Source organism: Sarcophilus harrisii, chromosome 6 (assembly GCF_902635505.1).
Source record: "Sarcophilus harrisii chromosome 6, mSarHar1.11, whole genome shotgun sequence".
In the NCBI taxonomy this organism is placed as follows: Eukaryota; Metazoa; Chordata; class Mammalia; order Dasyuromorphia; family Dasyuridae; genus Sarcophilus; species Sarcophilus harrisii.
In genome coordinates this window covers 152,488,288-152,514,343 of record NC_045431.1, presented here as the reverse complement: position 1 = coordinate 152,514,343, position 26,056 = coordinate 152,488,288, and the positions used below count along the sequence as shown (strand labels likewise).

General features: G+C 34.5%; 1 protein-coding gene across 8 annotated transcripts in view; it reads left to right on the top strand.

Moving 5' to 3' along the window:
- Positions 1-26,056, top strand: part of WDFY3 (WD repeat and FYVE domain containing 3) — a 310,689-nt gene that overhangs the window by 169,982 nt on the left and 114,651 nt on the right. For all 8 annotated transcript variants that reach the window (XM_031942903.1, XM_031942898.1, XM_031942901.1 and 5 more), the window contains 7 exons: positions 5,190-5,404; positions 10,056-10,168; positions 11,916-12,147; positions 12,932-13,032; positions 13,152-13,370; positions 17,032-17,213; positions 19,383-19,614. In XM_031942903.1, coding sequence (XP_031798763.1) covers positions 5,190-5,404; positions 10,056-10,168; positions 11,916-12,147; positions 12,932-13,032; positions 13,152-13,370; positions 17,032-17,213; positions 19,383-19,614 — 1,294 coding nt within the window. The remainder of the gene's footprint in view (positions 1-5,189; positions 5,405-10,055; positions 10,169-11,915; positions 12,148-12,931; positions 13,033-13,151; positions 13,371-17,031; positions 17,214-19,382; positions 19,615-26,056) is intronic.

Here is a 26,056-nt window from a genome sequence, read left to right as displayed (position 1 = left end):
ACACTTTTAAAAGTGTCTTTTAGTGGTAGTTGTTGTTTTTAAGAAGAATTAAGGGATATGTGCCAAAGTCTTTTTTTTTTTTTTTTTAATTTAATAGCCTTTTATTTACAGGTTATATGTATGGGTAACTTTACAGCATTAACAATTGCCAAACCTCTCGTTCCAATTTTTCACCTCTTGCCCCCCACCCCCTCCCCCAGATGGCAGGATGACCAGTAGATGTTAAATATATTAAAATATAAATTAGATACACAGTGAGTATACATGACCAAACCGTTATTTTGCTGTACAAAAAGAATCAGACTCTGAAATATTGTACAATTAGCTTGTGAAGGAAATCAAAAATGCAAGTGAGCATAAATATAGGGATTGGGAATTCAATGTAATGGTTTTTAGTCATCTCCCAGAGTTCTTTCTCTGGGCGTAGCTGGTTCAGTTCATTATTGCTCCATTGGAAATGATTTGGTTGATCTCTTTGCTGAGGATGGCCAGGTCCATCAGAACTGGTCATCATATAGTATTGTTGTTGAAGTATATAATAGATCTCCTGTGCCAAAGTCTTTAATTCTAAATCATATGTAGGTGATTACAGCAAAAGGGGAGCATATTGTACTTTAAAACAGTTTTTGAAAAATCTTAAAAGTTCCATGTTTTGTTATTAATTATTTGATTTTTATGTCAAGTAATTTTCAGAAAAACCACTATTCCTACGAAAATAGTTCCTGCTGAAAGGAATTATTAGGAAAAACTGAAAGCTATCCCGTAAAAATTAGTTTTAGACCAAGACTTTTATTTTTATTTTTTTTGCTGAGGTAATTTAGGTTAAGTGACTTGACCAGGGTCACACAGCTAGGGAGTGTGAAGTGTCTGAGACCAGATTTGAAATCAGCAACTCCTGAATTCAGGGCTGGTGCTCTATCCACTATGCCACCTAACTGCCCCAAAACCAACATTCTTAAACTGTAGTGAATTCAACATGATCTGCATGTTAAAGTTGATACCATAAAAGCATTTAAATGAGTCAGAACAAAAATCAAAGATCAAAAAAGGTTAACTAAAAAAAAAAGAAAAACCTTATTTTCATATCCTTTATTTTAAAATCATCTTCATATCCCTTCATCATATTTACAGAAAGCCGTTAAAAGAGAAATGGGGCTGGGAGGGGCAAGTAAAGCAAAATCAACAAACTTCTCAACCTTGTTCGACATCTAGAAGTTTTATTCAATCAGCCAACCAGTATTATAAGTTCCAATCCCTAAAAAGTTTTTTTTAATCATCAGTATCCAGTGTTTATATAGTCTTTCCAATAATGCAAAGGTTTTCTTTATAGTAACAGCATTTTCTTTTTGTCTGAGGCAAAGCTTGGCCATCAATTATGCTATCTTCAGTTTTGTTCTTTTATTTATGTTGTCATTGAATATATTGTTTTCTAGGATCTACTTATTTCACATTGTGTCATTTCACGCATATCTTTCCAGTATACTCCCAATTCTTACAACACAATATTTATAAAGCTGTTCCCTAGTGATGGGGAATTTTTCTCTCTTATCTAAGATATAAGATATTTTGTTTGCCAAAACAAAAAGTGTCGTTACAAATAGTTTTGTACAATTGACTATTTGGGGGGAATGGGGGGGAGGTGGAAGGGAAAATGGAAGAAGGGCAGCCATACAGATGAAAATATATAATTTTGATTATTTTATAATTTATTTGTAAAGTATTCCTTTCTAAATTTGATTCTATAGTATTTTGTGTATTTTGGCGGATTTATCCCCAGATATTGTGTTTGCTTTATATCTTTTAAAAGTATGTTTATTGCTATCTTTTGTTTTTTAACTAATTTCATTTTCCAGTTTATATATTGCCTCTGCATAGATAGTATTTTGTAAATATCTGGAGTGGAATTTCCCTTTCTATTATTTTTTTTAGTTTTTACTATTTTTTTAAAAATGCTGTTGATTTTTAACAGTATACCTATTGTAATGTATCCATTTATAGGACAGATGGGAACAGACTTCAGTGGAACCCTCTCTCATACCCATTCTTCTATAGGTCTTGTTCTTTAGAAATCACAGAAGTAATTTTTCCTTTCATTTTTAATCCTTCACCTGGTACACACTTCATTGTAATCCTTTTTAATATGTTGATTATGGTATACGCATAATTCCCTCTATTTTCTTCCTTCTCTCCCCTTTTATGTACTTTTCTGTATTGTAATTTAGTGTCACCAAAAACATTGATTTAACTATCAGGTATTGAGAAGTTTAACCTATGATGTTTTAAGCCTATTCTCCACAATTGTTTCTTTTTCATTTTTACTTTTGTCCTTCTAAAAAGAATGAAAATGCTTTCCCACTTTTTTATATCCCAATAGAAAAAAATTTCTTAAATTCCTATTTTGTTTTTATTAATTGATTAGATGTCTTTCTCTTTTTCTCTTTCTGGGTATTTGATTGCTTCATTTGTGCCTTTTTTTGATGCCATATTTGATTGCTCTTCTGCATGTTTGGTGTCTAGAATGTTTCCAAGTCAAACATTTTGTCTGCATCAGAAGCCTCTTTTAAATTTAATTCTTTGGTTTTTGTAACACATTGTCTCTTATGGTTTTTCATGGTCCTAAGTAGTCTTTTATCTTTTCCTCTTCTTATATTTGAAAGTCTTTCTCCTGGTCACTTTCTTGTTTGCTAAAAGAATTGTTCGATTTAACCACTATGTTTCTTGGAGTTTGCATCATACACTATTTTTTTTTTCTTCTGAAAGGTGTGTGTGTGTGTGTGTGTGTGTGTGTATGCTTTGTCTTCTGTGTTAAAAAGTTGTGAATAATTTTCTCATTGTTTCTTGCATTGTGATTTTTTTTTTTTAACTTTATATGGTCTTCTGGGAGACCAATGATCAATTTATGTTGCTTGCATGGACCTCATGTTTTTAACATTACTAGTTTTTGTTTTTCTCCTTTTAGATTGTTCTTACCTTTTTGTATGGCGTTTCTGATCAGTTCTTCCCTACCTCCCATCCCTTTCTTTGGTGATATATGACACTGTATATTAAAAGTTTTCTGTTCTGTTCATTATGTTTTCTCTGCATGTGCAAAATTTTGCTTTCAGAATTCATATTTCTCTTTTAAACCATTCAGAAACATCATGTTGTAGTTCCAGGTTCATTTGGAAATTCCCCAGGTCATCTGCTTGATGGAGGGTTGCATCATTTTTCTTTGTTTTACAGTATTTAATCATAGTTATCCGAATTTGTTTAGTTGAACTTGACTATATTCCTCCTAAGATTTTTACCTAATTTTTCTTCCTCTCAAGATATTTGATAATTTTAGCCTTTTTTTGTTCTATTCTCCTAACACTCATGCTCTGAATCCTTTCCCTTTATTGAGAGTTTCCCTGAGTCTGAACCTGAAAACTTCCTAAGCCTCTTCCTATTCTAGGAAATTCCCAGTTTGCCATCTTACATCTCTACTCCATGTGACGTGTGAAGGGACCAGGAGATCCTGGCCCTTTCCCCATGCCTACAGGTTCCACACATGCTATGTCCTACTCTAGTTCCCTCCTTGTGGTGGTTTTCTTGGAAGCCGTCTTAGTCTCAGTTGAAATAAATAATTACTCCAAAATCGCAGCCATCTGGTAAAAGTGCAAACGTTTATTTCTCCTTCTTAGTTAACCCGGTTAGTTGAGGCCTATCTCTCTGCCTGGCTCCAAGAGATCTTGTAGCTTTGTCCTTGTCTCCTGCCTCTGCTTTCTTCAGCCTCCAGCCAGCTCAGACTCGTGGCTTCTCAATCTCCAACTGAGGCGAGTAGGCTTCTGTATCTCCCAGAGCGCTCTGTCTCCAACCCCAGTCGAAGTTTCCCAGAACTCCCTTGAGTCGCTCATTGGAACTGTATTTATGCTACTTCTCTGAGAGTGGGATTGTGGGATATTTCCCAGCATGCTCTCTGAAATCTCCAAAACATGTGAACTCCATTGAGTTCTTAGATACTTATGAGCTCTCTAAAGGTGTGAACACAAGCATTGTTTCCATCAGTTCCACTTAGTATTTTGTTTCAAGTTCTGGCCCAAAATATCTTCTTCTAAGATCAAATCAACCCCAATGGCTTAACACTTTGTAAAGATTCCAACACCTCCTTCCTCTGCTATCTCTGGATAATCTTTTGCATCAAATTATTTTTGGCTCTGTGGCCAGAACTACTTGGTTTATACTCCAGGAAAATAGTTGGATGATCTTGAGGTCTTTGTGAGTTCATCATTTGGCTTGTGTAGCTAGTGCTGGTGGGGGGATTACGTGTGTGTGTGTGTGTGTGTGTGTGTGTGTAGAGGTGGTGGTGGGTACTATACTAGCACATTGCAGTTAGCGATTAGACTTGTTTGCTTTCAGATGATCAGTTTTTGCTTTATTATGGCTCTTGTTCCAGATTGACATTCTTTAAAATAGTTTTTGTCCTTTATTCCTAATTCCTATTTTGTAGAGCTTTGAGAAGTCATAAAGAGTGCAGAAACTCTTCTTGCTTTCCATATGATGCAAAAGTGCCTCCTTGTGACTTTTTAAAGTCCTTCCTGAGCCACTTTCCGAACCCTTCCCAAACTTTTTGCTCTAGCTATCCTGTTCTTCCTTACCTCTCTGCACCTTTGCACTTCATCCTCCTTGCCTATAGGGCACTATCACTTTGGATCCTCTTATAATTTCTTGTGTGCTTCAAAACTCTGCTCAAGTTCTACCCTGATCTCACCCTCAAATGCTCCTCCCATATTCCCTTAGATTATCTCATTATTTTTGATGTATGGGTTGTCTCCTTTGATAGAATATATGTTCTTTCAGTGTGAGTATTATTAATTTCATTTTTGTCTTTATATCCTCAGCACTAAACATAATGCTTGACACATTGCCTGTGCTTCACAGATGCTTTTTCACTCATCAGTTTCATCTGATATCAGAAATACACAGTACAAGTGGGGAATCTGGATAGGCTTCTTGTTAGAATAAGAATAAGCACTGTCTTATGAATTGTCACCTAAACTTAATACATCACTTAAAGCCTTGTTGAAGTCATGCATGAAATTTGAGAAGTTTATTATAAGCATGGGGAGACATCATAGTAAAGGTTTTTATAGAACTAGAAACAAAAAACCATAATAATATTTGATTTTGTAAGAATGATATAGTGGAATGCTTTTGTGTTTCTGCACCAGCATGCTCTGGACCTTCAGCTTGCCGTGGCAAATATTTTGCAATCCCTGGTACATACAGAGAGAAACCAACAAGTGATGTGTGAAGCAGGGCTTCATGCACGCCTTTTACAAAGATGCAGTGCTGCACTAGCTGATGAAGACCACTCCCTGCACCCACCCCTCCAGAGAATGTTTGAAAGGCTAGCTTCTCAGGCACTGGAGCCCATCGTGCTGAGGTCAGTGACTTCTCTTTTTCATATTTGAATGGTATTAGCAATGATACCAATTCACTTTTTCTTCAAGACAAAAGTTAGGGATAGGGTTATAACCTGGATCTATGACCTCATTGAGATAGATAGCTCCTACTGATACAGCTCAATGCCTTTTGTGCAACTTAGTCATAGAGAGAAATCATCTGTAGTTTAAATGACTTGCTCAGAGTCCCAGATCCAGTGTGAGTTTGATGTGGGACTTGAACTTTGGTCTTCCTGTCCTTGATTCCAGACCTTGGTCTACTATGCCATATTGCTTCTGGGGCCAAAACGTAATAAAGGGAAATGCTCACCACATAAGACTGGCTGTTCATCAGCTAATGGACATAATTTTATGTTGTTTATTTTTCATTTCCCTAACTTAACTTATTATTTGTCAGTGTCTCCAAAGCTTAAAACCCTGCAAATATGAACAAGGTTATGGAACACATCCATTGTTTGAGAATCAACCTAACTGAGTTTAGAAAGGTTCTTCAACATGTGTTGACTAAATTGATGAGAAAGGCTTTTGCCATAATGACTCTTGAAGACTATTTCCTCTGGAGAAAGGTGACAGAGAGAGAGAAGTAGCTACACTGAAAAAATTAGGTTTTCATTTTATTGAAGTAACAGGATAGCCTGGAATTAGAGCATTCTTAGAGCAGTATCTGTTCTTTTCATTGAACATAATTTCTTTCTCTTAAAATCCATATTTTATTCCATAAAACATTTTCCAAATCCAAACATTGCTTTCATTTTCAGTGATGGGTTAAGTAATATTCACAGATACTTTGGTGCTGGCATTAAATCTTGGTCTCTTTTCTTTTGTGGTTGTCATAATGATAGTTTTTATGCCTTTTTTTTTTTAAGGGCTGTGAGCTGGTCCAATCATCCTCTATTTATTTGTTTGTTTATTTATTTAAAGTTTTTTTATTTACAAAACATATGCATGGGTAGTTTTTTAATATTTACCCTTGCAAAGCCTTCTGTTCTAAATTATCTCCTTCTTCCCTTCCCTAGATGGCAAGTAGTCCAATATAAGTTAAATATGTTAAAATATATGTTAAATCCAGCATATGTATACATATTTATACAGTTATCTTGCTGCTGTGCTTTGTTTTTTGCTAGCCTAATACTATTAAAATTCAAAATCACATTACAAATCTTAGGTCTCTAAATCTGGGCCAAGGTTGAAAACTTGTTAGTGTTACACAGAAAACCTTGGATTGTAAGTGCAATGGTAATGTGATCACAACCCCTTGATGACACAGCTAACATTTATGTTATGTTTTAAGATTTTCAAGATTCTTTATGTCATTTTATTCACATAATATCCCTACAAGTTCTGTTATTACCCCCATTTTACAGGTGAAGGAACTGAGGCAGACAGAAGTTTGGTGACTTGCCCAGGATCACACAGTTAATAAGTATCTGAGGCAGGATTTAAACTCAGTCTTCCTGACTCTAAATGCAGTGTTCTGGGAACTAGTGGGGCTACCTGGCTACTTGTTATAGAAAGTAATAGAGACCCCATGATGATGTTTGAAGACCTTCTTCCACTGAGCTGGATAGAATTTGTGGGAGACTAGCCACTCTTCACTGGGGGAGTCTTGTGAGATTCTTTAAAGAAGAAGCACTGTGATCCTGTAAAACGGTGGGGAGTTCCTAGGAGATGCCACATTGTGTGTTTACTTTCTTAAAGTTATATTTCACAAATCTCAACCAATGTCCCTAACTTTAATAGTGAGTGAGTAGAAACAATCAAAGTAAAAGCATTTACTAAAATAGTATCATAAGAATAATAGTGACAATTCCCCACCTTTCCATATTCTCCCACAATTATACACAGTGCTAACAGGAGTAATGGGAAGATAAATAGAGTGCAATAGAATGCTAGCACCCATCTAGAAAATTCCAACCTTCTACACCACATGGCCAGATGTTTTGTTATCGTGTCAGGTCATTCAGCTTGGCTCCCTGGGCCTATTCCTCTCTACTCCTTACCTTCCAATATACACTTTACGGAACATGACTCCATTCTTGATAGCTGTGTCTTCCTTTGATTGATTCCCTAGGGAAAAGTATCTTGCTTCTTGCTTCTATCCAGTCACCAGGAATGTGTTTAATCTTTGAGCCAACCAGTGACTATAATTCTGTCTAGCCTGAATAAAAAAGTCTCACAATTAATAAGGAGAATGCAGCCTAGAGTAACCTGCACCGTGAGTAATTTTATTAGAACTAAATAACAGGGAAATTATTTGATCAAGAGTATTTTGGTCAATTCCCTGCTACTAAATCAATCAGTAAATAAATACTTAATAAACCCATATTTTATACCAAGTGTTCTGCCAGAGATTGAGAATACAAAGACAAAAACAGTTTCCCAATTCTGTGTGTGTGTGTGTGTGTGTGTGTGTGTGTGTGTGTGTGTGTTTATTATCATAGCATCTCTATAGAGATGTATGTATGTATGTATGTATGTATGTGAGTGACCTGAATAAAGTTACAGCAGTGGAAACAGAAGCAGCTGTCAAACATGTAGGAGACATGTAGAGCATGTAGAGAGTATCACAAAAACTTAGAAGATCGATGGCAGTTGATAAGAGTTGAAAATGATGAAAACTTTAAAAAGGCCATTTAATCTTGCAGTTAAGAGAGCATTGTTGACTTTGGAGGAACAGTCACAGTTTGACACTGAGTTTGGAAACCAGATAGCAGAGGGATTAGAAGTAAGCGAGAAAGAGGTGAGATTCATGGTGCATGTAGAAAGATTTTCTTGTCTTGGTGATAGGAAAGGCCAATTCTTTGTGAGAAACAGGAGTAAAGAAGGAAATAGTAAGTTCAAGATATCTAAATAATGTCAGATGAGAACTTGGATCTCTCAGATTGAGAATTAGAGGGAGTGAGATGGGAGGCTTGAAGAGGGATGTACAGATTTGTAATGTGGCAAATGGGGTAGTAAATAATGAGGAAGGTGCAAAAAGTTTACTTTTTTGTGACAAGGGCCTAGCTGAGATTCTATGACATAATTTTGTAGTACATCTAAGTTATGCTTCCACAAGTAACATATAAAAATATGTAAACTGGATAGATGAAGGAATTAGTCCAGGACTAGGATTTGGCAATGGATATAGAGTTGAACTGATTCACCAAAGTATCTAAATAGGGAAAGAAGGATAGTGTAGTCAGTGCTGAGGTATTTATTTGGATCAAAGGTTGTGGCAATGATGAAGAATAGGGTGAGGAGTCAATAAGTCATAAAGTAAGATAAAATGACAAAAACTATTAGAAGAAAAGAAACCCAAGTGACATTTTTTTTGTTTCTATAGATTTTTACAAAAGCAGTGAATCCTCAGAATGGAGTAGACTTATGCAGAATTCAGAAATTCTATGCACAGTAGTTATAAATTATATAATTTAGGCAATTCATTTTGGTGCAATGGATAGAGTGCTGAGCCTGAAGTCCGGAAGACTCATCTTCCTAAATTCCAATTTGGCCTCAGACACTTATCAGGTCTGTGACACTTAATCCTGTTTGCTTCAGTTTCCTCATCTGCAAAATGAACTAGAGAAGGAAATAAGGTACCATTCCAATATCTTTGCCTTTCTTGACCCCAAAATGTGGTCACAAAGAGTCAGACATGACTGATATGACTGAACAACAATTTTAGCAACTATTGGAAAGGACTTTTTTTACATAGCCATGCTTACTAAAAGAAGTACTCAATATAGCAGAATAAAACACAAATTTAAAAGGTCCTATGTAAGATAGCTTTTTTAGAGTACTTTGCTGTTCATAAACATTATTTTTCATTTTGATTTTATGATATTACTTATGTGAAAAAAGTGAAAAACGAGAAATGTAAAGAACTGGCAAAACATCTTCTAAGAAACCTATGTAGGATTAACAACAAATATGAAAAATGCAAAGTAATAACCCATTTAGTGGTAGACAGTGAGGTGAGACAATAACTCTGGGTGTGGAGTTAGGAAGACTTTGATTTCAAATTTTGCTTCAGGTACTAGCTTTGTGATCCAAGTCAAATAATTTAATCTGTCTTCCTCAGTTTCCTTAACTGTAAAATGGAGATAATAACACTAACTTTCCAGGATTGTTTTGAGGATTAGTAAGATACTATTTGTAAAACTTCCAGCACATAATAGACAATAAATAATTGTTTCCTTCCCTCTTTCAGAGAAATTTCTAGAAACTTGAATGAACTGTTGTGAAGAAAATAGAAATGAAACAATGAGTTCATTTATGTAAAAGAAAACAAAAATGAAAGCTCTGGGAGAATGCAGATTAATTTAATGACTAATATTGATTCTAAAACATTTATAATAAAATACAATTTTCTTTTTGATAGAGAAGCATTGAACCACACATGCATGATAATGTTTCTATTGTGAGACTTTCTAGACATGTCTAATTTGATACAAGAGACAATTCTGTAAGGCCTAGAGTTATTGGAAAGTAACTGCTATAAAAACAAACATATCAATAAAACTTTAAAAGAGAACATGGGAGTTATGACTAACATAAGTTATATTATTTATGTATTTATGTTATGAATACCTAATTTTTTTTCCCATAGCATTTTTACTAAACTTCCATTTAATTGGTTCTCTTTATTAGGGAATTTTTACGTTTGGCAAATCCTTTAAATTGTGGTGCCTGGGATAAAAAACTTTTAAAACAGTATCGCATTCACAAACCCAGTTCATTAAGTTTTGAACCAGAGATGAGAGGTAAGTGGGATCTAACTTCTCTCTTTTACATTCTAAATATCATTTTGTGATAATTTGCCTGGATATGTTAAATGCCTATAATTGGTTGGTAGGAAAATTCTTAAATAGGTCATTTTTGTGGTTTTATTGAAATACAAAGAGTTATGTCTAAATGAGATATTTCCAGATTATTAGAAATAGGATGTCTCAACAACAAAATAAAAATTCCTTAATGCTTGAAATAAGATATCTTGGTTGGTTATTCTCATGGCTGTAATATACTCAGAAATGAGTTTTTGATGTTCTCTAACTTAGACTTTTGTCAGTAACATTGTGATACTTTTGGGTGATACTAATGCAAGGAGTATTTAGTATATATACTATAGCAATTTTCTTTTTATTACCACTGTCTTCTGGAGTTTCCTACCTGCTCAATATGAAAAAAAACCCTTCATATTTCTTGTGAATATTTGAGTTGAATTAAATGGAAGCCACTTCTGTCATACTGACAGTTGTCATCTCATTTTCTATATTAAAATTTTATTTTGGGGGCTATTAGCAATCAGAATGAATTTAAAATGAAACCTGCTACAATTAATATCTTAATTATTTTAAGGGATTAAAATTAATGTAGGTAATAAAATTTAGAAAGGACTTTATAGGAAATCACAATTCTTTGTTTTCCTTTGTGTTTTGTGGAAATTACTAGCCTCAGCAACTAGTATTATTTGTGTTTTTATAAACTTTGTGATTTAGTAGGAAAGTGTGGAAGATAGGAGTAAAGTGTATTATAAAGCACTATAATTTTAACTGCTATTCCAAGGATTTTTATTTTATTTATATTTGAATTCCATTTCTCCTTTCAAAACAGCTATTTATCTAGTATGAAGTCATTTTATTTAAAAAAAAAAATTAGCTGCTTTTTAAAAAAATCTTTAAAAATTAGTTTGGAAATACAAACATGTAATAATCTCATGTTATGATACTGATATTTTAAGACATGACTTCTGACAATGGACACCATTGCCTTTATGCAAGAAATTGAAATTTCAGATGCTTGAATTTTATTTATAAAAGTATTTTATTTATAAAAGCATAAGAAAACTTGTATATATTTTTTACTTTAACAAATATGTTAATAATTAAATGTTAACAAAAATACTTATATCCATGTTTTACATCCCATTAGTTCTATGAAAAGAAGACTATAATAAGGAATAAAATTTCTATTTTTCTTCTAAGTGACAATTTTAGTAAGAATAATAGATTAGGTAATAAAACATTAAATTTTAATTACTTTTCAACATATTTTCAGTTTCAATATCTTTAAAAGTATAAAAATGAATAGAAATCTAATTTTTTCTATTTTCAGAAAGAATCTATAAACATTTTTACAGATTAAAAGACCATAATATTTTAAGTAGCACACATATATGATTATAACATTAAAACTTAGTAGCAAGGTTATACAAAGAGAGAATTGTATAGTTTAAAGAATGCTAAAATTGGAACTAGGACATAGGTGAAAATCCATTTTCTACTCTTTGCTACCCTTGGCAAGTCATTTGGCTTTGGTGAAGTTGATTTAAAAAAAAAAAAAAAAACTAAAGCCACAAAAAAGCCAAAAATGTAGTTGGAGGAAAAGAGAAAATGTGGAACTCAAAATTTTTAAAAATTAATGTTGAATTGTTTTTACTTGTAACTGGAAAATATTTAATAAACTAAAGAAAAATCTATTAAAAAGGAAAAAAAAATTCTTTCCTTATAGGTAGTATGGTCATATCTGTTGAAGGACTGGGATCTGATAATGTATTTAGTTTACATGAAGATAGCCACTATCGGATAAGCAAGAGTTTAGTAAAATCTGCAGAAGGAAGCACTGTACCCCTGACTAGAGTTAAGTGTTTAGTGTCAATGACAACCCCACATGATATCAGGCTGCATGGATCATCAGTTACTCCAGCTTTTGTTGAATTTGACACATCTCTTGAAGGATTTGGGTAAGTACTTGACCTATTTAAGTTCCATCACCTTTTATAATCTCATATATGTATGTGTATGTCATATTTATTTAGTCAGAAAGAGCATGGCATGGTAGTTAAAGTGATGAACCTGGAGTCGTGAAAGCTTCAAATCCAGTTTCCTATATTTATATGCCATTTAATTTGTTTGAACTACAGTTTTTCCATCTACAAAAAGAAGGGAGCAGATATCTGAGATCCTTTTCTGCTGTAAATCTACAATCTTTTGATTTGTTTCATGGCCAAAGTATTTGTCATCAGATAATCAACTTGCTGGTGATGAACCTCTCCAAACCTAGGCTAGCCCTCAAACAATAGAAACAGTTTGTTGTCAGAACCCTACTGAAAGCCTTCCCAGATTTGTAGAATGTGGTAGAGAATGTGAAATGATTTTGCCCTCAGAACCAGAGTCATTGCCATGCCACAATAAGACTTCAGAATAGAATTTATGCTATTTCAAGACTTCATAATTTCATGAATTGGAGTCTTTCCTCAAGCACTCAGGACACAAGAAAGCCCTTTTTTCTTCAGTATGTGGTTCTTCTGAGTTGTGTCTGAAAAGTTTATAACTCTGTGTCTCACCTTGTGATAAGCTTCTCTAGGCTGTTTTTGAGATGACAGATAACCAGTACAATATTTATATAGCCTTTTGGAAGCCAGGGTCAACATCCCACAAAATGATAAGATAGAATGAAAATGATGAGATAAAAGAAAATATATTTCTATTTAATGTGTTTGTTTCTTCTCTTTTTATTATTGATAGTTGCTTGTTCCTACCCAGTTTGGCACCTCATAATGCGCCTACAAATAATGCTGCTACAACAGGTCTTACTGATGGAACTGTAATTAGTGGAATTGGAACTGGTAAATACTACTTATTGCATTTTTCATTGTATCATCCAGAAATATATGTAAATATATATAAATCTCTTTCTCTTTCCCTCATACCCTAAATAAATATATATTTCTTCTACCCCCTCCAGGTGAAAGATTCTTCCCTCCTCCATCTGGGTTAAGCTACTCAAGCTGGTTTTGTATTGAGCATTTTAGTTCCTCTCCAAATAACCACCCAGTCAGACTTTTGACACTTGTGCGGCGAGCAAACTCTTCTGAGCAACATTATGTGTGCCTTGCTATAGTGCTATCAGCAAAAGATCGGTCGCTAATTGTTTCTACTAAAGAGGAACTCCTCCAGAATTATGGTAAGTTTTTACTTTTCCTTGGAGTACTGGAGGGGAGGGGGGGGAATAAAGTAATTTCTCTTGAGTGAAACTTTTAATACAAAGAAAATTAATGTTGGGTTTCATCATTCAAAACAAAGTGATTCAGTTTTCTGGCATGGTGCTGGTATACTGTCTAGGATTCACAAACATACAACAGTGAGGTCAGCACAGTGGCTATGTAGAACTTCAGTTTGGTAGGGAGTCTAGTACCTCATCTTTCCTACACTTTCTTTTGGACCCTCCCCAATGCTGATCTAGCTCCACCAATGTGTGCATCAACTTCATCATCTATGTATACATCTCTGGAAAGTATACTGCCAACATAAGTGAACTTACAGCATTGAAAATGTCCCCATTTCCTGAAATGAATGTTTTCTTGTATGGATGATTCAATACTGACTGGTAGGGTACCTGTCTTCTTGTTGGCAATTGCTGGCCAAAATTAACACAAATGGCAGAAAATTGATGTATATTCTGTTGCATCTCACTCTCAGAGACATTCTCAACATACCATAATCAACCAATGATGATGCCATTGACTGTTTACCTCATATTGAAATCAATCCCTGTCTAGTCAAATTCCAACTGAAGAAAAGGTTTTGAATGCCATTAGGCACATCCCTCTATGGCAAAACACCTAGATCTGCTTCTATTCCAGCAGAGATCTGTGAGGCAAGGGAGCCATTATTCATGAAAGCTGACTGAATTCTCCCAGGTTTTATAAGAGAAAGTTCAAGGATGCTTCCATTGTCCATTTCTATAAAGAAAAAGCAAATAGGTTGTCCCATGACAGTCATGGCAGGGAAGGAAGGAAGACCCTTCACTCCTGACGGAATTCTTGCTAGGGTCCTCCTTAACAGGCTGTTTCCTTTGGGTGTTTGGTCTTTTACCTGAGAGCCAGTCTAGATTCAGAACATCCCAAGGAAAGGCTGATAGATAGTATGCAGCCTAACCACTCCAGGAGAAATACCAGAAGCAGTCATCCATCTGACCCAAGCCTTGATATTGCCAGTAGTGAGGGCGTGGAAGGTCATGGTAAAATTTGATTGCTTGGAAAAGTTCACCAGCATTGTACATCCGTTTCACTACAGCATGCTTGCTCAGGTTCTGGATAAAAGACGGTGGGTGCTCTTGCACTTTTCCAGTCCCTAAAGGAGTGAAACAGAGCTGTGTGCTTGCTCCCATGTGCTTAGTTAGCATGATGTTTGGGCCTCCATCAACAAGAACCAAAATAGCATCAAGGTCAGCTATCATACTGATGGTTAAACTATTTGAAAAAAGCTACAAGCCAAGAGTTGGTGTGTGACTGTTTCTTCAAACAGACCAACCAGGATGGGGAAGGGCCTTGAATTTGTAATTTATGAAGATTGTTTGAGGGAACTGAGCATGTTTTGCTTTACCAGAATTTTCCTGATATAGTTTCTTTGCCCACATCGCCATATGAAGATGATGTTAGGCTCCTCCTCCTTTCCTAATGCATAGGAATTAGCTTTCCCTAAGAGGTGACCAAACTAACCACAAGATTTTATTAGCCCTTGTTTCCTCAGAATAGCTTTTTCATTACCTAAAAGCTTTGTCCAGAGTCCCATAGGCAGGGCATCTCAGACTTGGTGAATTTCTGAAAACGTGCCATCCCTTTTACCTTATTCTTCCCTAATGACCAGATGCTTTTCCACCTAGAAACAAAGGCAAGCCACATCCCAGAGAAATTGTGTCCCTGCCATATTGTTGTACATTCTTGCTGTGTTTGTACAAAGTAAATCTCCTTTTGTAACTTTTCATTTCATAATAATATGAAAACAGACTGCTGCTGTGAAGACTGCTTCCAACAAATCTAGAGAAAATTAGACTGAGAACATGACAGTATTGCTGCAGAATGGGAAGGACTGTCATATGGAAGAGAGATTAGACTTGTTCTATTTAGCCTAAAAATTAATTGTCCAATTTTAGAGTGACTTCACAATATTCAAGCGGAGACTGAATGACCACTTTTTGTTTATTTTTTTAAATTAACAATGATAATAGTAAGAGTGAGCATTTATTTTATGCTTTAAGATTTGCAAAGTACTTTAAAAATTTGGTGTATACAGCAGTCCTGTTAGGTAGGTGCTATTGTTATCCCTTTTTTATAAATGATGAAAGTGAAGCAGACAGGAAGGTAAATGATTTGCCCATGACTGCAATTAAATAACTGAGGATTTGAATATAGGTCTTACTGATTTCAGGTCCAGTGCTCTATGCTTGGTGCCATCTAGCTCTCCATAATGAGAATTTCTTTGTGTATAAATTAGAATCACAGAATTAGACTCGTTATAGACTAATAGATGGTAAATCTCACTACTAATACAGACTTCAAACTATCTTAGAGAAATATAATCAGTGAACTGTACTATACCAGACTAATAATGCAGAGCAAACTGTTGCCCACAGACCCCAAATATAATATTAATGCATAAAAATTTGCCTAATCCTATTGTTAATATATATTGCCATGCCAAATATACCTAATTCCTGAGGTGCATGGCATGATACTTTTTTTAAATCATAAAGAACCAATCAAAGAGATGAAAAAGGATGCTTCTCAGCCACTGGAGATATTTTCTGTGAGTCTTTCTTATTTATATTCCAATACTGTTATTTAGCAACAGAAGGTATTTATTTTTCTTCCTGAGCAATGGTCTTTGAACATTAAATGTGAATTAATATTTGAAAGGTGGTTACTTTTTCTCTCTGAAGTTCTTCGAAAATATGAGAAAAACATGATACTGATGGTGATCATGATGGTGATGATTATAGTAGTAATGATGATAATGATAGTGATGATAATGGTGGTGGTGGTAATAATAAATCTTGTTCCTGTGGCTCTTGAAAATTTGCATGGCACCCTACATAAAAGAATCTCATTTGACCCTTATCTATAATAATCACTATTATCAGTGTAGGTTCTTCTCTTACTTTCCTTTGTAATTTGCTTTTCTTTTAGCATTAATGCTCTCAAAGATGTAAAGAATTTCAGTAAAAGCCATCATCATACTTACAGATATTTCAGTGACTCATATCAGCTCTGTAGTCCAATTTATTTGAAGCCATTTAAATTTTAAGAAAATTAAACCAAAGTTTCTTAGCACCGTAAGAGTTTTTTTTGCTATGAGCCCAAATCCTAAAGGTTTATGTTGAGAAGCAAATAAGGTAATATTTGTTAAGTCTTTAGCATGGTACTTGGTGCCTTGTAGGTATTAGATAAATATTTATTCCCCTCCCTTCACAGCCACTTCAAAGTAAACAATCTTAAGAAATCACTAATAATAGCATTTATCTTTTGAGTAGCTTGTGGAATTTTCTTGTATTCTCTTTATGTTCCAAAATTCTTTAGGTATATATATTAATAAAAAACTAATCTCCAGGTAATATTATATGATATATAATACTACATATAGCATATAATTTTTGCGTAAAAGTATGTATATATAGTATTGTTTGGATAGTACTACATGATTGCTAACAGCGCAATGCTGTTAAATGAAGAATGATACTTTATGTTTATGTTCATCTATTTATTTTAATGGAAAATCCTTAAACTGATCTCAACCTTGGAGATGAAATTAGCATGTGTTCCATTAAGTTTTCTTTTTTGTTTTAGTTGATGACTTCAGTGAAGAATCCTCATTTTATGAAATTCTTCCTTGCTGTGCCCGCTTTCGCTGTGGAGACCTCATAGTTGAGGGACAATGGCACCATCTTGTCCTAGTAATGAGTAAAGGCATGTTGAAAAATAGCACTGCTACCCTCTATCTTGATGGGCAGCTTGTCAATACAGTGAAGGTATGTCTGTGCTTTCATGTCCCTCACACCATATAAAAATTTTTATTTGTTTAAAGTTGTATTTTTGCTCAAAATTGATCTTTTGCTTCTGATGTGATGTTTTATGCTACTTGCCCTATTTTATGTATCACTATATTAGTGAATGATATGAAAGAGCACTAGAAGGGCAAAAATAATGCTGTGTACTGTAGATTTGTATGTAAAGGCAGAAGAGTCTCTCTATTTCTAGTCTTATGTACAGAGGCACATAGCTTGGAGCTGTAGGTTCATTTAGTCCTGCTCCCTATTTTACATATTAAAGAAATTTTTTCTTCAGAGAGGTTAAGTGGCTAGCCTGAGGTCACAGAGATTGTTTTCTTGAGCCATACTGCTTTTTGCTTTGGGTAATAGAATATTATTTATGAATAACTTTAGATTCCTATTTCATATCTGTATCTCTCTTTATCTTTGTTCTTGAGTACATTGAGTATTATTTTATTAAATCCCTGATCACATGTGACAGATGGGGAAAGAATTTCCATGTAAGGTCTGAAAAGGAGTATAAAAGTAAAAATGAAGGAAAGGTTGTATTTGCAGAAGTAGAATCATGTTTTTAAAAAAAGGCTGTCTTTGCTTATTAGATTTTAAGAATACTATCATGTTGAAAAATAATTTTTAAACTGTCTCAGAGGGAACAATTCCAAGATAATCAAAAAGATCAGATTATTAGTAGGTTGAGCAAGTGACTAAGAAGATATCAAAAATTATTCACCTACTTCTCATCACTTTTTTCTGAATTAATTAATATGTTTTTAAATAATAGGTTTTTATTTTCAAAATATGTGCAAACATAGTTTTTAACATTCACCCTTGAAAAACCTTTTGTTCCAAATTTTTCTTCCTCTCTTCCCCCACTCCTTCCCCTAGACAGCACCACTTCTCATTACTTATAAAATGTTTATGAAAGCTCAGAGATCTCAATGAAATATGAGAAGCAGACACTTTCACAAACAGCAGACCATGTCTTTCGAGTTCCTCAAATGGCTTAGTGGTATAGAGTTGTGTCTTCATTGTTCTTCCCAAAAAAACTTTAGTCAATAGAGCAAAAGGCCATGTTAAAAGCTCTCCTTCAACAAACAAGTAATGCTATGCACACTTTACCAAAATATGTTCTGTGTTTTTTTCCCTTTGGTTTTCCTGTACAGATAAAATTATTTGGTATTTTCTTTGTGTTTAAGCTTTATCTTTAATTTTACTGCTTAAAGTAAAACTGAAGTATGGTTTTAAAAACTCAATTAATGTTTAGTTTTTGGTGGTGGTTGTTTTTTCCCCCAGCAGTGGCTCTTTACTGTCCATGTTGCCTTACTCAAGTGTTTCCTTCTTTATAAGTTATTTTCCATATCCTTATGTATTTTGTGAGTTTATACAAGTTCAGACCACTTTATAGAACTCTACGGTAATTATATAAAGATTTTTAATAGAAAAAATTTAAGCAAAGATTAATTATATTCAATAATTCTCTGAGAATATGACATGAAATTGAAAAGTGGAAAATTTAGTCAACTTTTTCACTCCTACAATCCCATTACCTTTTTTGCTAAAATTTAATTGAATAATAATTTTTGGCTTCATATAAATTAGCAGTAATGTGCCTTGAAATCTGAAATTAACATGTGGTGTACAGGATTTTGGAAAGTAAGGGATGTGTGTGTGTGTGTGTGTGTGTATACATGTGCATTCATTTTCACAGTAACACATACTATAACAAAAACATGAATTATTGCATCTTAATGCCTTGATGAGATGCTGACCTTTTGCTGCAACCTTACAATGTAATTTCAAAAGAAACATAATATGTGTTGCACATCTTGAATCTACTCCTGGTTTTCCTTCATCTTTCTTGTTTTGTTGCCATCTGTTTAGTAAGAGCTAGATAGCAGTTTTGTCTTTTGCTTTGGTCTCTACCTTCAGAGCAGAGGTTCTGGTGCTGCTGGAACACACAGATTTGGCCTTTGCCCTTACATTTCCTGTCATTAACTGTACTTTGGTCTTTTGCACAGTGTGAGAGAACCCACTGAATTTTGGGGGGATGGAGGTATAAGTTTAGTAAACATAAGTTAAACTTACTCGTTTTCTTTTCTGGCATACCTGTTTCTGTTCTGATTCATTTCTTCTCATTTTTCTTTATAGCTTCATTATGTTCACAGTACTCCAGGGGGTTCAGGTTCTGCAAATCCACCTGTTGTCAGCACAGTATATGCCTACATTGGCACACCACCTGCTCAACGCCAGCTTGCTTCATTAGTATGGCGCCTGGGACCCACACATTTCTTAGAAGAAGTTTTGCCTATTTCAAGTGTTAATATCATTTATGAACTAGGACCAAACTATGTTGGAAGCTTTCAGGCTGTACATGTCCCATGTAAGTACCCTTGTCCCTCTTAGCTAAAATTCCTCCTTTAAATGATTCTTAAAATAGTTCTCATGAATTGTGTACATTGTCAGTCAATCAAAAAACATTTACAAATTATCCAACAAGCTTTTATTTAATACCTGCTATGTTCAGAGCACCGGGAATAAAAATACAATTAATAAAACAATCTGTTCTTATAAGAACAACAAGAATATTATTCTCTGTCTCTCTCTTTCTGTCTGTCTCTGTCTCTTTCTCTTTCATCTCTTCTAAACTCAGGGTTCCTCCTACCTTCTCAACTGAAAAGCTTGCCCAAAATGGCCTCAGAAAAAATTGAGGCCATTTTCTACAAACTTCCTCTAGCCTCTTTCCCATCTCATATCAGTGGGTATCTTCTTCTATTATCTCCTCCTTCACCTGTCTCACATGATGTGGTAACCTTATTCCTTATTAAGATTACCTCCTCTGCCCAGATCATTCTCTCTGTTTTCCCCACTTTATCACTTATCTTCAATCTCCCTGTCTACTGGCTTCTTTCCTATTGCCTTTGTTTCCTTCATCCTCAGAAAATATTATTTTATCCTTCTATGTCATCCTATATTTCTTCTCTTTTCTGTAGCTAAACTTGAAAAAGTAATTTACAATCAGTGTCTCTACTTCTTCTTCTTCTTCTCACTTCTTAATCCCTCTTACAGTCTGGCTTCCAATTTCATCTTTCCACCAGAGCTGCTCTTTCCAAAATTACATCATTAATTTAAGTTAATTAAAATCTCTTACTTGTCAGTTCTACTGAATTTCTCACATCATTTTCTCAGCTGTTTTCAGCCTTTCACCCAGTTGATAATATTCTCCTCTCTCTAGGTATTCATAATAACACACTTTCCTAATTCTCTTCCTACCTATCAGGCTGTTCTTTTTCTTCCTTCTTTTGCTGGTTCCTTATCTAAATGATACTCTCTAACTATAGATGTCCCTTAGGGTTCTGATCTAAGTCTTCTTCTCTTCTGCTATTTATTTTACCTCATTGTTGGTTTCATCAGCCCCCATGAGTTTAATTTATCACTATGCTGATGATGCTTAAATCTTCCTATCCTGCCCAGCCTCCCTTTTGACCTCTAATCTCTCATCTCCATCTGCTTTTTAGACATCTCAACCTGGGTATTCATTATACATCTTAAGCTCACCATGCTGAAAACAGTGCTGATTGTTTTTCCATCTAAACCTCCCACTTTTCTTACCTTCTCTACTCAGAAGGAAACAACATTATCTTCCTGGTCCCTCAGGTTTGCAGACCTTGTGTCATCCTCAACTCCTCACTGTCTCTTACCTCCCATATCAGATCTGTTGATTTCATTTTTGCAGCATCTCTCAAATATACCCCTTTCCCTCCTGTGACAATTTGACCACTCTTTTGCAGACTCTTGCAGTAGCCTGCTGGTGAGTGGGTCTGCTTACCTCAAGTCTCTTCCTTCTCTAATCCGTCCTTTGGCCCCTAAAGTGATTGCCCTAAACCTTAGCTAGATTCATCTATGACACACATCAACACTACTCCTATTTAATAAATTTCAGAGGCTCCTGGTCATCTCCAGGAGTAGAATACTTTGTTTGGCATTCACAGGTCTTCATAACAAAGTCCTCTTTTACCTTTCCAGTCTTCTTAAAATATATTCCTCCTTACATATTCTTCAGTATAGTGATACTGACCATCTGGAGTGATGCTCCATCTCTTGGATCCCAGCATTTTCTCTGGAATAGTCTTCCTCTTACCTATGACCACTGACTTTCCTGACTTACGCAAGTCTCAACTAAGATATTATCTTCTACAGGAAGGTCTTCCTAACCCTTCTTAATTCTAGTGCCTAGCTTTTTATTAATTTCTTTCTTTCTTTTTTTCTGTATATAGTTTGTACATATGTATTTGCTTATTGTCTTCCCCATTAGATTGTGAGCTTCTTGAGAGCAGACACTCCCTTTGGTCTATTTTTTTTTTTTGGAGTATCATCAGCATTTAGCACAGTGTCTAACACATAGGAGGTACTTAATTAGTATTCATTAATTGATTAAGTAGAACATACATATATTCTATGTTACTATATAATAAATTGCAAAATAAATCCATTTGTTTATAAAGATGTAATAGATGCAAGATAGTTAAGGATGACGTTAGTATTTGGAAGGTATGGAAGGAAACGTGTTTGATATCGAATGTTCTTAATTAAGATTTTGAAGGAAATGGGATTTTTATAAGATAAATTGAGAACAAAGAATGGCTGTTGCTAAAACAAGGAGATAAACATGTAGTGGGATATATAAAGAATAGAGAAAAGGTCACTTGTGACTGGCCCCAAAATGCAGGAAAATGCAAAGGTAATATATAAAATGAAACTGGAAAGGTGTGTTTGGTCCACATTGTTAAGGGCTTTAAAAATCAGGTGGAATAATTTATACTTGATTCTAGAGGAAATAGGGAGTCATTGATTTTCATTGATTAAATAGGGGAGTCACATGGTTCTATCATCTTGGTAATTAGTTATATTGAGGATAAATCTGAGTGGGAAGAAGCAAAGTAGAGATACCAATTAGGAGTCCATGGCAACAGACGGGGTGACAACCCAAACAAATAAATGGAGAAAAAGAGTTGAATACAAAAGGTATCATGGAATTAAAATCACCTGATTAGAAATTTGAGTTGAAGGTAGGAAAGTAAGAATAAGATAATGTGACGATTATGAACCTGAGGGACAAAGAAGGAAATAGATACAAAAGTATTTCAACAGAAATAGAGAAGTTTAGAAGGGAAGTAGACTTGATTTGTACCCATTGAGTTTGAGATTTCTCTGAGTCATTCAGTTTGAAATGTCTAGTAGGCAGTTAGAGATGAGGTACTGTGTATTAGGCACGCACTGGGTTAAAAAGAGAAAAAAAATGAAAATATTTCTACCTTTATGGCTTTCAATCTTTTGGGAAATGTAATATGGACATAATTATATATATTTAAAGTGGATAAGAACAATTACAAAGTAAGTTGACATGGACACTGCATGTGGAAAATGTCATTTGAATGGAGATTTGAAAGAAATGAAGAGGTTTGGAAAAAAGTCTCAGACAGACTACTTTGGATAGAGAAATTGAACGGTATGATTGGAAGTCAGGTTATCAAGTACCTTGTCAGCCAGTCAGAAAATTCTAATTAAGCACTTGCTATTTACCAGGCAGTATGCCAAGCAGTAGGAATACAAAAATGATAAAAGAGAGATATGGAGAGTTGTAAGGGGGAATTTGATAAGTCTCGGGAACAGCTTGAATACGGGGGTGAAAGAGAGTAGGGCATCCAGGAAGATTCTTAGATTGCCAGCGGGAGGGACTGGAAGGGTGGTGTTATCTTTTACAGTAACAGGAAAAGCAGAAAGGGGGAAGTGTTTAAAGAGAAAGATTATAAATTCTATTTTGGACATATTTCATTTAAGATGTCTACTGGACATCTAATTTGAGGTATCTGAAAAGCAATTGAATTGAGAAGTGAGAACAAAGAAGATGTGTGGTAGAGAGATATGGGGGACAGTAAATTTTTTCAGTGTTGGGAAAGTGTGGGCATGAAGAATGAACCAGGGGATAGGAAGAGATGGAAGTTTAGAGAGAGATTAGGGAGAATTGTAATGGCAATCTGATGCATGAAGAGAGAGGGATTAAAGGGTCATTTTTTTTTTTCATAAAGGACTAGAATAAATCTAGAGAGAATGAAGAAAGATGTCAAAGGTTTGGAAGTGGGAGAGAGATTCATTTAGGGAGGAGTTAGAGAACTAGCTTGCTGAGTAGTAGGCTCAGTTGAAATTGGATAAAAAGTATAAATTTGTGGACCCAGTCAACTTAGTTATGTGATATCCTTCAGTTCCTATTAGCAGTTTAAGAGTAGGAGTGGAGGAGAGCAATTTTGGGATTAATCCAGGCTAAGGGTTTGGCAAAACATGGATGTCACTAAAAATGAGGGACAAGTGATTCAGTGTAGAATTGTGAATTGGTTAACTATAGGAGTGAATCTGGAAAGCGAGAACACAAAAGTTTGAGCAGGAGTGAAGACAAAGAATATGTTTTAGGGGAGGTTGGAGAAGTAATGAAAGGAGTTCACAAGTGTGATGTGTGTGTGTGTGTGTGTGTGTGTGTGCTCGCGCGCGCGCGTGCACATGAGCGAGCATGCTTCATTCTTTAGTAACTCACCCTTCTACTAGAGAGCTCTAAAATTTGGATCACTATCTCATTAAAAGATTTTTGCTTTAACTTTCCTCTTCTAGATTAGGTCTTGGAGTCTTTGAATCAAGCAGACAAGTTTTTGCTTAAATGTTACTAATATTAGGGAACCCATTCTTCTTCATTCCCTCACACTTAAAGTAGCCAGTCTACCTTGGGCCAGTTCCTATTAATGAGAACTTTGTTTTTTAGATCAAACTGAAACCTCCTTAGAAATAAGTTATTTTCTGGATACTTTTGTTATTTATGACTTTCATTTCTGGATATTAGCTCAATCTACCTCTAGAATTGAGTATTTCTTAACAGCAACAACAACAACAACAAAAAACAGTTAAATGCAAAGTACACAACTTTATCCTCTAAGACATACAGTATCTTGTCCCTCTGTGTATTTTTTTCTTTTCTGCCAAGAGGAGTAAGGTATGTTCAGCTATTTTATTTGCCTTGAACTTCAGCTTCTTATCATTTTTGATCCTCTTGCCTTTTCTGATTTCTTTAATAGTTTGTCTTCTTCCATTGGAATGTAAGCTCTTGAGTGCAGGAAATGTCCTTCTTGTATTGATATACCCAAAGCTTACTGTAGGGCCTGGAACATAGTAATGACTTAGTAAATGTTTGTTGATTTTGCTTGCCTCTTCTCTTTTGGTAATATTTTTAAACAGTTTATTAGTTTGACTTCCTCTTCAATGCTCTTTTCCCTTATATTTTTGTAGCCTTTATATAGATGTATATATGTATATAGATAGATAGATAGGTATAGATATGCATGTCTGTATCTATATATAATTGTTTCTTACTACATTTTGTATTTGTTTTTAGAAGCATTCCTTTATTCTGAATTTCTCAAAGTAATTTTTACCACAACTTATTTGGCCATTATTCAATTGACGGGCAGATACTTTATTTTTTGTCCTTTGATACTTTTTTTTAAAAAAAGAGCTTCTGTGAATAAGTATTACACATTTCTGTTTGACATCCTTGGCATATATTCCTAGAGGAAGAATCCTGGGTCTAAGATATGAATAGTTTGGCTTCTTGTTCCATAAGTCCAAATTGTTTTCCATAGTGGTCTTTATTTTTGTCATCTTTGCCCACTTTTTGAATGCAGGGTGAATCTTCAAAGGTGTTTTCATTTGCATTTCTCTTATACATTTTTCATAGGATTGTTAAAAGTTTGTATTCTTTTGAAAACTGTTGATATTCTTTGATTTTTTTTTTTTTTAATATATGTCTTGGAAAATGTTTCTTAGTCATTCTGAGTCTGTTTGTTTTTTTTTTTTAACCCCTATTTAAAAATAGCCTCTGGGAGAAAAAGACATAACCTCTGTAATATTTAAATATTGAGGGATCAGTATATTTGCCCTTTTTTTTCTCATCTGCCACTGTTTTGTCTCTTTGAATCAGTTTTGTTCATGTGAAAGAAACCTTTTTAATTTTCTATAACTGAAATTGTATAATTTTTCTTTTATCATCGTCTCTATCCTTAGGTTAAGAATTTTTCACTTAGGGGCAGTGAATAGAGCACCAGCCCTGAAATCATGAGGACCTGAATTCAAATGCAACCTTAAACACTTAACACTTCCTACCTATGTGATCCTGGGCAAGTCACTTAACCCCAATAACCTCACCAAAGCAAAAAAGGAAGAAAATAATTTTTTACTTAACTTTATAAAGACAGAAAAGATAATACCTTCTACTTATATTTATTTACTTACTGTTTGTGCTGTGTGCCCTTTCATACTCATATCAAGTATTCTTTTAGAGTTTAATCTTTGTAACACATTGAATTTGTCTTAATACTTTTGGTTCTTACTTATCTAGTCTGTTCCCCAAACTACTTTTTCTGTTGCTTGATGTCTATCAATGTTATGATTTATTCCTTCATAATATAGTTTAGTGTGTGATATTATATTCCCCTATTTCCTACTTTTCTTTATTTCCCTTGCAGATTCTAGAACTTTTGTTGCTCCTAATAAGCTTTGTTGTTATTTCTAGTTCTTAGAAATATCTGAATTGTAATTTGATTGATATCCTATAAAATTGATAGATTAATTGTACCAGGGTTTTTAACTTGAGTTTTACTCTTTGTCCTTTGTTATCAAACAGTAGTATATAGAAGGTATCTTTGTTTTTTATCCCTCTTTAAGTCAGGAGAGCTTCCATTATTTCTCCTTTTCAAATGGAATTGTTAGTTTTAGATATCTTC